Below are 13,097 nucleotides of genomic sequence, written 5' to 3' on the forward strand. Positions count from 1 at the left end.
AGTTAACCACTTAAACCCTTGATACTGGTCTGCTCCTTTTTCCCTACACCAAACCTCTGCTGAAAATAATTGCCGCAAGGCGTTATGAGCTTGTAGATCGGCTATGTTTGGCTAATTTTCCCCTCAGAAAAAGGATGCTATGGTTCAAGTGGTTAATGTAGAAAGAAAAAAAAAGAGCGTTCCCTATCACACAAAGATTTGGCAGCCCCCCTGTAGCAATTCTGAGGACCCTTTGCTAGACTAGACCCCTGCACATCGTTGCAGTTACCTCTCTCCATCGGGAGAGGGAGCCGACAGACATAAAACGCGAGGATTGCAGCTTTAAAAATGTAGTGAAGTTGTTAAAAAATTTAAGGGCTGCGGCAACCTGTCACCTCTGTGCCAAGTGACCTATTTTAAAGGAGGGAACAATTGGCAAACAGGATCTAAAAGCCTTATCAAGGCACGTATTAAAGACACTAGGTGACATGATTATTTCCTGAGCCCCTCAAACTACACAAAAGCACTGGTGGAACACACACACACACACACACACACACACACACACACACACACACACACACACACACACACACACACACACACACACACACACACACACACACACACACACACAGAGAGTAGACGTACTTGATGTCAACTTGTGGCGACAGCAGCTGCAGGCGGGTGTAGGCGAACATCCAGGCGTAGTTGACGGCGGTGGGGCAGTGCTTGGGCAGGTGCTCCTGGCGCAGGTAGCTGGACAGGCTGATGACCCAGGGGTCCTGGCCCTGCGTGACGTGGGCAAACACCCAGATGTGCGAGGGGCTCACCACGTCGAACTGGTGGCTGATGGGAGACGAGCTCCACTCCGCCAGGGTCTGCAGGTCGATTCCGCTGGGGCAGTACAGCAGGTTGGTCTGTGGGGGGGTTCGGGTTAGAGAGAGGGAGGAGTGAGGCCCAAGAAGGCTCACCACCACGCATGCATGGTGGTGCATGTTTTCTGTATGTGCTGTAGTCACTACAGAACCGCCTGGGTCTCAAACATTTTCATGTCAAGGACCCCCAGATTGATTCGTATTAGCGGCCGACCACCACATGAAAAGATTTTGTGCAAAAAGGGACAAAACGTTTCAGAATATCTATTTTCAAATAGCCAAAATATGAAATAGGGCTGAGTGTAATGTAATGTTCCTCATTATGCAAGGGACCCCCTGGAACCTCCTCAACGACCTCTGGGGGTCCCCGGACCACACTTTGAGAACCACTCGTGTAGTGTGTGTGTGTGTGTGTGTGTGTGTGTGTGTGTGTGTGTGTGTGTGTGTGTGTGTGTGTGTGTGTGTGTGTGTGTTTTTTTTTACCTGGTCAGCTCCTGTGAGATGGATGAAGCTCTCCAGCACCGATGCACTTAATCTGTCCATGACGTCGATGGCCAACTCCTCATCCCCCTGGAAGATGGACAGACAGGCATTAAGTACATGTTGCAAGAGATTCCACACAATTTAGTTATTGTTTTAAAGGTAGAGGAAGTGATATTTTTAGCAACACAAAAGTGTTGCTAAAAGGTTAATGCACTTCTGATAGTAATCATTGCTGTATAGAGTGTTTGTTCAGTAACAGGGGTCTCCCTGTCTCTCCATCTCTTTAATTTTTAAACATTTCTTTGTGTCATCACTTCTTTAATCCGTATCCTGTGTGAGTTCTCTATCCTGATTGGATACAATCTGGAGAGCTGGAGAGACTCCTGTTATAGACTCCTCACTTATTTTAACAACAAAAAAAAAACACTTACCCTATATTTCTGTCATTTGTCAGGGGTGAGATTCAAAAAGGTCAGAAAAAGTACAGTTACAAATACAACAAAACATACCATTAAAAGAAGTTATTCACAGTTAAACCTGACACAGCTTGTGTTTACCTTGGCGAGGCCCAGCGCTGTGTGCAGGGCGCGGACCTCTTTGAGGACGTTGACGGCCAGCCTGCGGGTGGCGGGCCGGCAGCTGCACAGCACCACCAGTGCCAGGCCCTCCACCACATGCAGCACGTTCAGCAGAGGCGTACGCTCCAGGGACAGAGACTGGCCGCTGCCTGGCGCCTGGTGGAACAAGAGCGTAGACTTAACACAGCAAAACCAAAAGCCTAAAACACAGAGCCTAGTACCAAGCGGCTCCCAAGCGGTGTGCGGTGAGACCAGTCCAGCGGTGCCTTGAGATTTTGTGACAACCACACATCATTTTTGAAAGTATACAAAAAGTAATGAATTATCTTTTCATTTTATTATATCAGTACTTTCAACTTGGCATCCCTATTTCGGAGAATTATTATATTTATGAGCTTGTAAAAACGTTCAACAAGCTCACAACTTGCGAGCTTCTAGATTTGCTATCTTCACTGAATGTTTGCTCCCAGAATAGGGACACTAGGGTTCAAGTGGTTAAGTGGTTAAACTTTGTATTTGCCATTAATAGATAAAAAGCATTTACAGAGTGATAAGAATGATACCATATGTTACAGAGGCTATTTTGCACAGGTGTGCACAGGTGTGCCTTGAGATTTTGACTTGCCCTTTGCTGTGCCTTGGGGCACAAACATTTTGAAAACCACAGCCCTAGAAAATCCACCCAACTCCAAGTCTGGACTGGTTCTGGACCCACCTGAGCCTCGTGGCTCTTGTTGCTGCTCTGGACGGCCTGGCGCCACTGGCTGATGAGCTGCAGCAGCATTTTGACGGCATTGTCCAACAGCGTGGGATGGACGTCCGTCACCTCGCGTACAATGAAGTAGACGAAGCCTGACAGGACGTCCTCGCGCCACTCCGGGAAGTCCACCATCAGGGCCTGTAGGGTGGTGAAGGCCAGGCCACGCAGCTCCTCGTCCATGTGGATGGTCAGTCTGGGAGAGGGGAGGGAGAGAGACCGCCCCGTTTACACCTGTTGTTAGCCACATGAAACCTAGCATCGCTAGTGGACCAAGTATAGAGAGAGACCCTGGGACCCTAATCAAATTTAAGTGGTTAATATGCTACCTTTACAAATATTTCCTGCTAGCTTAAATTACAACGCAAACATGTTAGTGACCACCTTCTGAAGCAGCATTCAGTTTTTATGTACCACATATATGGAACAAAGTCCCAGAAAAGAGCAGGTCTGCTACAACTCTGTTCTTTTAACTACCTTTTATTGAGATTTTTGATTCATGTCATTCATTATTCTCTTTATTCTTATTTTCTATACTCAATGCTTAATCGTATTCAAATGCCCTTTTATAATGTGCTTCTTTTGCACTTTGTTTGAATACTCTTAATGTTTTGTGTAGAGCACTTTCAACAGCCTTGTTGAAAAGTGCTGTATAAATAATCATTGCTGTTGGGCAGAAACCTTGTATTTCCAAATTTCAACCTTTTGTTTTTTCGTAAGTGAATGCCCTACTTCGCCATACAACAGCGTCACACAAAAGTCACAAAAATAGCTTATCTACAAGCTCACAACACATTGCGATGTGACATGTGTGCTTGTAGATCTGTTATTTTTGTGTTTTACTAATATATAACTAATATAATAATTAGAACACAGATTATTTTTTCTATTTACTGAAAAGTAACGCTTTTGGACATAATAAGGTTTCCACAGCGACAAAATCGCACATGAAGTGTTAATAGGGCCAGTGGTCCAGGAGTGTGTAGACTGTTAAACTCCAGTGCATTTTCATTTTATCCAATCTGGATAAAATGAACAGATTTTCAGATATAACTTAAAGAAAACAAAATCTAATTTGTCAGAAATTGTAAGAATAAAATAAACTAACATTTTCTTTCAAGATTTCAGAAATGAAAGAAAAACACACGTGAGCCACTATTATCACTATTTTTGAAATAGGACTTATTCCGACTAATTCATAATGTATTTTTGTACATTTGGGTCCCAGGGGAGACACCAAATTCCTCTTTTGGGTCTCGAGCTGATCACATTTGGCAACCCCTGGCATAAAAGGAGGGGGAGAGAGGAAGGGGTTCTTACTTGGCCAGAAGCTCTATGAGGTCTTGTCTGCTCATGCCGTCCGGGATCAGTCTGGGGATGGCCGCCACGCACGTCCGGAACAGATCGATCTTCGGCTTTCTCTCACCCCTGGAACACGTCAAATGGATTATGGATTATTATGGATTACGAGCCCTGGGAACGAGACAGTTCAAGCATGGTAGAAGGTAACGTACGTGATCATGTCCTCTGGCTCCTTGTTGGACATCTGCACGTTGGTCATGCTCATGGACCGCCCCACCTCCTTGTCCAGGTGACGAAGGATGTTATCTAAGGCTTTCCTCACTTGTGGGTTCTTCTTCTTCTTCTTCTTTCGTGTATCATCGTCATATGTCCAGCTCAGTGTCGCAAAGCCACGCCAATGTCTCTGGTCCCACTTGGAAGAGGCCGTCCTCTGAAGGAGGTCTGTACAGAGGACAGGTGGTGATGATGTGGTCGGCAGTCTGCTCAGGCTCGCCACACTCGCATACTGCGCTGTCTGTCAGGCCCCACTTCTTCATGGGCGACTTGAACCGGCCAACCCCAGTACGGAGGCGGTTCAGCAGTGTCCACTGCCGGCGTGGTAGGTGTTCTCCTTGGACTCCATCCCCAGGGTCTAGGATGTGGTGGTGCATCCGTGACGGCTCAGCCGACTCCCACTCCCGTCTCCAGGCATTTTCCAGCCATGCTCTTACAGACATGTCCTCAGGGATGGTTCCAAGCATCTGTTGTGCTGTCCTGCTGAAGGGGTGGCGGGACTTCAGCCTGCTTGGGGGCACTGCCTTAGTTGTTGTTTCGTGCAGGATATGCCAGTCATGTTCGTTGGCTTTCCTAGCAAGCGCGAGGGTAGCGGCCTCTCGTCTTAGGCTGGCTGGGGCAATTCCCGCTAGGACTGACAGGTAGGGCACAGGGGTGGGTTTTAGACAGCCTGTTATGATCCGAAGGGCATTGTTGATAACAGGATCAACCTTCTTCACATGCGTGCTTCTACTCCAGACTGGGGCACAGGATTCTGCGGCAGAGAACACCAGGGCTTGCGTAGAGATGCGCAGTGTCCTGGCAGAGGCACCCCAGGTTGTGCCAGCGAGGCGGCGGATAAGTGAGACCCTAGATGTTACTTTGGCTCTGACGTCTTCCAGGTGTTGTTTGTAGGACAGCGTCCTGTCCAGCCGAACCCCGAGGTACTTGGGGGCTTGTTGGTGTTCCAGATGATGTTTATCGACGGACACCGACATTCCCTCTTTGCCTCTTTGTTGCAGAGGTGGTATACTTGTGGGTAGTACAGCGACATGCCTGCAAATTGAATTTAATACATTTCATTACATTAACACAGCAGAAGCCAAAAAGTGTTCATTTATCCATTCGTAACTCAGAGAGCATACAAATGGACTGCTATGCACATAGATTGTATTCCATGTCGCCCAGCACTAAGGCCTACCTATGACCTTGGCCTCTTCGTCTGTGAGGGTGGTGTTGAGGAAGATCTTTTTGACTCGCAGGGTGTTCCCAGACGGCATGATGACCCCTGTGGTCGGCATGGGGGGCTCTCCATCCTTCTGCTGCAGGCTGTCTGCAATCACCAGGAAGGCACGCAGGCCGATGTTCATCCGCTGAGGACACACAAAAGGGCAGACGGACAGTGAGAGGGGATAATAGACTCGGACAAGACCTCTCACTGAGAGAACAGTCGCAGTTTAGTCGTTATGCCAAATCACTCATGTAGTCAACAACAACCACAATCTTCCAATACATGTGACGTCGCCAGCTGCTTCTTTTCACCTGACAGAGCAGAGTTTCACTGGGAGGGCATAACTCGTGTGGAGTTCCCAGTTCCGCTTCCTTGCTGAACAGCAGACACAAACCTGTAGGAGTCGCTAGTCCAGTGACATATATCCCCCTCCCTGCCTGGCTTCCCACCACAAACACGGACAATTGCGCTCATTGGAATTGGAATGCCCAGCCAATGCCGGATGCCCTGTGGAGGAGTCAAACCCCTACTCTCCACACTGGTTTACAGGAACTTTACCCCTGCGCCACCCAGAGGCCAAGAGCAGCGCTAATTTCACTGATGAAAAATCCATCAACAAATGAGAAATGATCCTGAACTATCCTGTCAAATCTTTTGCTTGGAGGGGTGCATCTTTATTCCCTTATCGTTTTGTTGTGTCAACACAAATAGCACAGAGAGAGAGAGATAGAGAGAGAGAGAGAGCGAAAGTGATGTATATTCAATCTTTACTCATTTTACCTCTGGGTTGATGGTGAAGGTCTTGTGAGATTTGCCCACGCACAGCAGGTCGTAAATAATCTCCTTCATAGCAAAGTCCAGCCGTTCCTGAGCGAGGACATGTGAACAGACCAGCGATCATTTTAGTTCATCCTTAGTTTTAAGCCTCAGCTGTTCACAATCCAGGTACATTGGTTAAGAGACAAGAAAATGGGCGTCCTACTGTACCTGAGCTATGAATTGGATGATCTTGACGAAGATATTGAGCGGCGTGTCCCGGGGAACCACGCTGCGAGAACCTTTGGGGAAAAGTGCTGAAACGATGCTGAGTAATCGACTGCGAAACAAGGAGAGAACGATGTGTTCAATGGTGAACAATCACATCCTTTCCATAGTATCTGATACATGAAGCCTGATTTCTACATCGTACGACGGTGTCGCATGGCAAATAATTGCCAATCTACAAGCTCACCATGCGTTGCGATGCGTTGTGAGCTTGTAGATTGACAATTTTCGAGTGTGTGACAACGTCACATGACGGTGCTTAAATGAAGCACCAGGGCGCGTTGCGCTAGTAAACACTGACCTCTGCGTGACCGTGTTGCTCTCACACTAAGGATAATTCCTTTTAACAGGTTGTTCATGAAAGTCCTTGCGGTCTTGTTTCCAATGAGAACCTGTGAGCAATTAGGGGTTAAGAGTCTTGCTCAGGGACAAATTTCATTTCATCGACACATATGCTGACCTGGCCTGGAATCGAACCTGGGGCAGCCAGGGCCTCTGGCTCCCTACGCAGGCTCACTAACCATTCAGCTATGGCCGCCCACTTGATTCTGATGATGTAGACCCACAGCAGTCTGTAGAGCGACTCCAGCGCCACACGGGACATCTTGGGATCTTTGTTCTGCCGATCAGAGACACAAGATTAAGAACCTCGACATATTACAGCTGGACATTATTACTCACCTGTGACATTAAATAGGTCTGATGTAGTCAGTTACATGTCTTCCGGAGCAGCTGATCATGGTCAACACAATAACTAGTTTTCAGCCGCAGTGTAGGAGACATTTGAGTCACTGATGGATGACTGAACTCCCCACAATCTGTTAATAACTAAACTTCTGGTTTATTTAAATGCTTGTTTTGGGCATTGACACATGATTTTCGTGACCTTAGGGTAGTGTAGAAAAGTTACGAAAATTTAGAAGGGTGCATTTTTGTTCCCTCTGTGTAAAAACCTGGGGGCATTTTATTACATTCTGTGTGTGAAGAGTGGGTGGCATTACTTCATCTTAAAGTAATGCAATTTTTTAAGCCAGGACCTGGCCCTGAAAGTGTAATTTAATAACATATTAGCCTATTCATTTCAGCAGAAACTATTGTGGGAAATCTTTGTCCTCCTTCCCTGGATTTCAGGGGCATTGTTCGATTTGACTCTGTAATATGATGCAATAGGAAGGACCAAAAAATATCACTTTTACCCTACCTTTAATATTACAGTGATATCTATGGAAGAATACAGACTATATACACATCACTGCTACACACATACCATTGATAGTATAGTATAAATGTATACAGACTATATACATCACTGCAACATAACATAGTACAAGGTAGTGTAATATTAGCTGCTATCTATAGAAGAATACATAATATTATACATAGCAGCATCAATGTTACAGTGCTGTGGGCATGCCATTACATAAAAAAAATTTAAATGTTTTTCCAAATATAAAAAAAACAGCAGATCTACAAGCTCACAGTCAATGAAGAATAATTACTACAGTAAAGCTACTGTACAGAGGTCCCCTTCACACAAATCCCCTCCACCAAGTGTATGTATGTGGACTGAATATGAAATTAAATGTATGTGTGCAATCATTTCATTTACACAAGTATATTTTGGTATATGTACTGTATGCCCATGGTTCTCAAAGTGGGGTCCGGGGACCCCCAGGGGGTTCCAGGGGGTCCCCAGCTAAATGATGGGTAGGAACCAAATGGACCCTTATGGGTCTGTAACTCTGAGAGTTAAATCTAGCATTGATTTTACAATATAAATTGGGGTCCCAGGCATATAAATGCCATTAAATGTGGGTCCGTAGCCCTAATGCATGTCAAACTGGGGGTCCTTGAAATTAAAATGGTTGAGAATCACTGCTAGAGCCGTAAAAAGCCTTCTCTTATGGGGGTCCCTGGCATATCTTTTCAAATGGGGGTCCGCGGGCTAATAAGTGTCAATTTGACATGAAAAAGTTTGAGAACCACTGCTGTATGCTACTACCGTCTGTGTAAACTTCCTTTCAATGCATCAACCTCATGGAGACAAATACCTGACATGTACAAACACACTTGGCAATAAGCATTGTTGTGTTTCTGGAGTATTTATCCCGTATTAGTAGTACAGTAGTAGTATTATCTAACCATGATGTAAGCAGCATCAGCACTAACCAGGTGAGAGAGAGAGAGAGAGAGAGAGAGAGAGAGAGAGATATATATATATATATATATATATATATATATATATATATATATATATATATATATATATATATATATATATATATATATATGTATATGTATATATATATATAATGAATGAGGAGGAAATGGATTCAAGCAGACGTTGATTATGGGGTGATGGGGTCTACTTTAATATCAAACTCTCTACATGTGTCTTTATTAGCCTTAGAGCAAGACTATCGTATGTGTTTTATCCAGTCTGACTTTTACTTTCATATCTATTAGAGTCTTAGCTCCACCCCCTCAGTTTAACCTGGAATGTCACCAGTAAAGCCTGTATTTCTCTGAACATGTACAATAGACAATATAAGGTGCTTTCCCCAAATGTTAACTAGGGGTCCGGCGTGTTTGTGTAATGTATTAGTCCATATGTTTCAATTAAGAAGTGTTTTAATGCTGTCTGTGGCCGATTCTGTCGGAAGTTCCCAATGGGCAATAGTGACGGGGCGCATCCGGTGAAAGTCGTTATTACACTCAATGTAAACAGGAAGTAAACGAGGGGGAAGAAATGGCGTTCGGCCACAGACGGGATTAAAACACTTCTTTATAGCAAAATATGGATTAATACATTAAACAAACACTCCGGACACCTAGTTAACATGTGGGGCAAGCGGGAAAGTACCTTATATTTTGCATTTGTACATGTTCAGAGAAATACAGGCTTTACTGGTGATATTCCAGGGCACACTGGGAGGGTGGTCGCTAGGACTCTCAAAATGGATAAAACACATCTACGATAGTCTTTAGGCTTTCTATAATGCTATGTCTTTATCCCACCATTACTCCCACATCACCATCACTGCCTCCTGGTTAAACAACTCACTGGTTGTTCCTTTACTCACATGTATTTAACATCTCTATTAAACACCATTCTAACATCAGCCTCAATCCAACGTCCAACTGTAAACAAGCTCTCACAACACGCACACATAACGTAAACATGTATATTTGTACAACACACGTAAAACTCATGAACACAAAGACAAACACAGCTTAAATAAACATACCTCGTTGTTTTAGACGTTTTAAACTTTAACAACAAACACACGTTCCTCCCGCAGCTCCTCTTCAAAGGGACGAGGTGTTACACCTAACTGTGTCTTCCTGACAACAACACACTACAGAAGATCAGTTCCGGACACAAAAACTCCTGTGTAAAGTGACAAGTCTATGTATTTTTGTGACCTGCAGGAGGAGCTATAACACCAACATTGTAAGAAAGTGAGAGCTTTTGTAAAACAGCTGTATAAATGAATACAATGAATAAATGCTGAACCCTCCTCAGGACAGTGTAAGCAATGAGCTGTCCCATAACCATCTCCAGTGGTGCACTGGTGAATGATTTATAGCATTGAAATGGAAATCATCCTTCATACCAAACTATGAATGCCATGGAATACTGAATTGGCATATGTTAGCATTTTACTTTGAGCTAAAAAGCATTATTTTACACTTTGGGCTATTCAAAAATAGCAGATCTACAAGCTCGTATCGCGGGTTAGGGTTAGGGTTAGGGTTAGGGTTAAACTGAGTTTAAGAGTTGAACAAGCTTCAATAGAGAGCTGTGTGAACTCTAAAGCAGCCCCCCACACCTAGTCTCCACTGAAACTCTTTACCCCCCTACCCTAGCTCTACTTAATCTTTTTCACCCTCCATCAACTCCAGCTTGAACTAATCTAAAACTCTATTGTCCCCCCCCCCCCCCCCCCCACCCTGTCAGCTGATTTATTCTAAAATACTCTATAGCGAAGGGAGATGTATAAACAGTCATCATGTTCTCTGTGTGATTTCACAGCATGTAATGAATGATGATCAAGTAGTTTACTTGCATCAACAGCTGCCAAAGTCTGAGTCTGGGTCACACTATACGCATGAAAGTGCCGTTCAAAACCTTTTGTTTCCCACTTCTGTATAACAAACTTAGTTGTTGGTGTGTTTGTCATTTGACCCAGAAGTATGATGGATTTTTTTTTTTTTGAACAAAGGCGTTTATTTGCTTTTCTGCAGAGCATTCACATTGTACAATTACTTTTAAGCAAATAAACTAAAATAAAAAAATAAAATAAAATAAAAAAACACATAAAGAAAAAGACACAACAGAAAAACACAACAGAAAAGAAAGACAAACAGGACAATTCGGCAGATTACAGATTACAAATCAAATCGGTTTTAAATATCAGGACATTCACTTGGAAAAATATAACTAGTTACAACACAAACATTTTCATGACACATAAGAACACATACATGGTAACATATACTTTCATATAGGCAAATTTAAGTACCCTATAACTGGGGCCCATCTTTTCAGAAACACATCGTACTTCATCTGGAGCATGGCAGTAATTTTTTCCATAGTATACATTTTCAATATCCTCTCACGCCATTGGCTGATCGTAGGTGGTAGAGGTTTCAACCAGGATAAGGTAATCATTTTTCTAGCAATCAACAAAAGGATATGTAGGATATAAACCGTCTGTATGTTAGCCAACCCCTCCGGAACCACACCGATAATATATATTTTTGGGTCCAAAGGTAGATCTATATTAAGAATAGCACCAACTTCCGAGCTTATTCCCTTCCAGTAACTGTCCAATTTAGGGCAATCCCAGAACACATGGGTATGGTCCCCAATCTGTTTGCAGTCCCTCCAACATAATTCTGTTGTATTTACATCAAATTTGGATACCATGAGGGGGGTTCTGAAATATCTCATTTTGGTTTTCCAATTGAATTCTTTCCACAATGGGCTGTTTGTGATTTTGTGACCTTCTTCACAAGCCCTTTCCCATTCCTCATCTTCTATTATCACTGTCATTTCCAGTTCCCATTTCGATTTAATCTCTAATGTGTTCCCTGAAACTATGGACTGCAAACAGCTATATATTTGAGATACAATTTTTCTCCCTTTTTTTCCCTCCGTTATCCTAATTAAAAACAGTTCCAAAGGGGTTGGCGGTTGTCTCACAATCTCCCAATCCTTATGTGACAGCAGATAGCTTCTCACCTGCAAGTATTTGTAAAAGTCCTTAGTATCCAAACCAAATTTATCCTGCAACTGCTTAAATGATTTAATGGAATCCCCCTCAAGCAACTGATGAATTGTAACAAGACCTTTCTCTGTCCACGCTCTGAAACCCGAGTCCAGTTTACTTGGTAGAAAATCCTCATTCCTGTCTATTCTAGTGGCTCTTGATATTGATAGAGACAGCTTCAATTTCTTCCTGATTAAGGACCAGACTTTATACGTACAGCTCATCCATTCATTATTTAACTTGAGATTTTTCCATTTTTTAAGCTCCAGAGAAGGCAATGACTCAAGAGGTACCTGTGGACATGAATTGCTTTCCAAATCTAGCCAATTTGTATCTTTATCTTGTCTTATCCATTCTACCAATCCACTTAATTGAGTCGACCAGTAATAATGTCTTAAATTTGGAAGATTAAGCCCCCCTTGATTTTTTGGATAGCCTAGCATTTTCCATTTGATCCTTGGTTTCCTCTTTTGCCATATGAAAGCCGACATCATCTTATCTAGTGACTTAAACACCGAGGCCGGAATCCAGACAGGCAAAGCCTGGAAAAGAAACAACAATCTGGGGAGAATATTCATCCTGACTGTCTCGATTCTACCAATTAGTGAAAGCGGGAGAATCTGCCACCGTGCCAAATCTAATTTTAATTGATCTATTAATTTACCATAATTTGCTTTATATAAATTTGAGGTGTCTGACGTTATTTTTATTCCTAAATATTTGAAACCATGGGGCGACCAATTAAATGAAACCTTCCCCACCAGATGAGATGGAAACTCCCCGACCAGCATCATAGCCTCCGATTTTGCTTCATTGACCTTGTAACCCGACGCTATCCCAAACTCATTCAGGCAGTCCATGACTATTGGGATGGACTTTGAAGGGTCACTGACATACAAAATGACATCATCTGCATATAACGATATGACATGTGGATTAGATCCGTTTGATATCCCGGATATGTTAGGATTTCCCCTTATTAATTCCGCTAATACTTCTATATTTATCGCAAACAGCAACGGAGACAGTGGGCAACCCTGTCTTACGCCTCTGCTCAGCCCAAATTGGTCAGATGTATAACCGTTAACTCTAACTTTGGATACTGGAGCAGAATACAGAACCTTAATCCAGTCAATAAAAATTGAATGAAATCCCATTTTTTCCAAAGCATGTTCCAAGTACAGCCAATCTAGCCTGTCAAACGCTTTCTCCGCATCTAGACTAAGCAGCATTGACGTTTGTTTACTCTTCCGAGCTATAGACATTATATTCAGAGTTCTCCTAATATTATGTATTCCCTGTCGTCCGGGCATGAAG

General features: G+C 43.4%; 1 protein-coding gene across 1 annotated transcript in view; it reads right to left on the minus strand.

Annotated features, from left to right (window-relative positions):
• Window positions 1-12,640, minus strand: part of LOC311058733 (protein furry homolog-like) — a gene marked incomplete at its 5' end in the record, with an annotated part of 35,795 nt that extends 23,155 nt beyond the window's left edge. The window contains 14 exon segments of the mRNA XM_084076196.1: window positions 631-899; window positions 1,341-1,427; window positions 1,898-2,077; window positions 2,634-2,871; window positions 3,996-4,103; window positions 4,190-4,323; window positions 4,391-5,004; window positions 5,178-5,285; window positions 5,431-5,602; window positions 6,241-6,327; window positions 6,448-6,556; window positions 6,806-6,831; window positions 7,067-7,123; window positions 12,542-12,640. Of these exon segments, the coding sequence (XP_083932322.1) occupies window positions 631-899; window positions 1,341-1,427; window positions 1,898-2,077; window positions 2,634-2,871; window positions 3,996-4,103; window positions 4,190-4,323; window positions 4,391-5,004; window positions 5,178-5,285; window positions 5,431-5,602; window positions 6,241-6,327; window positions 6,448-6,556; window positions 6,806-6,831; window positions 7,067-7,123; window positions 12,542-12,640 (2,288 nt within the window).
• Window positions 12,641-13,097: the final 457 nt, after the last annotated feature.

Source organism: Gymnoscopelus microlampas (genome assembly GCF_963454915.1).
Source record: "Gymnoscopelus microlampas genome assembly, chromosome: 13".
Classification (NCBI taxonomy): Eukaryota; Metazoa; Chordata; class Actinopteri; order Myctophiformes; family Myctophidae; genus Gymnoscopelus; species Gymnoscopelus microlampas.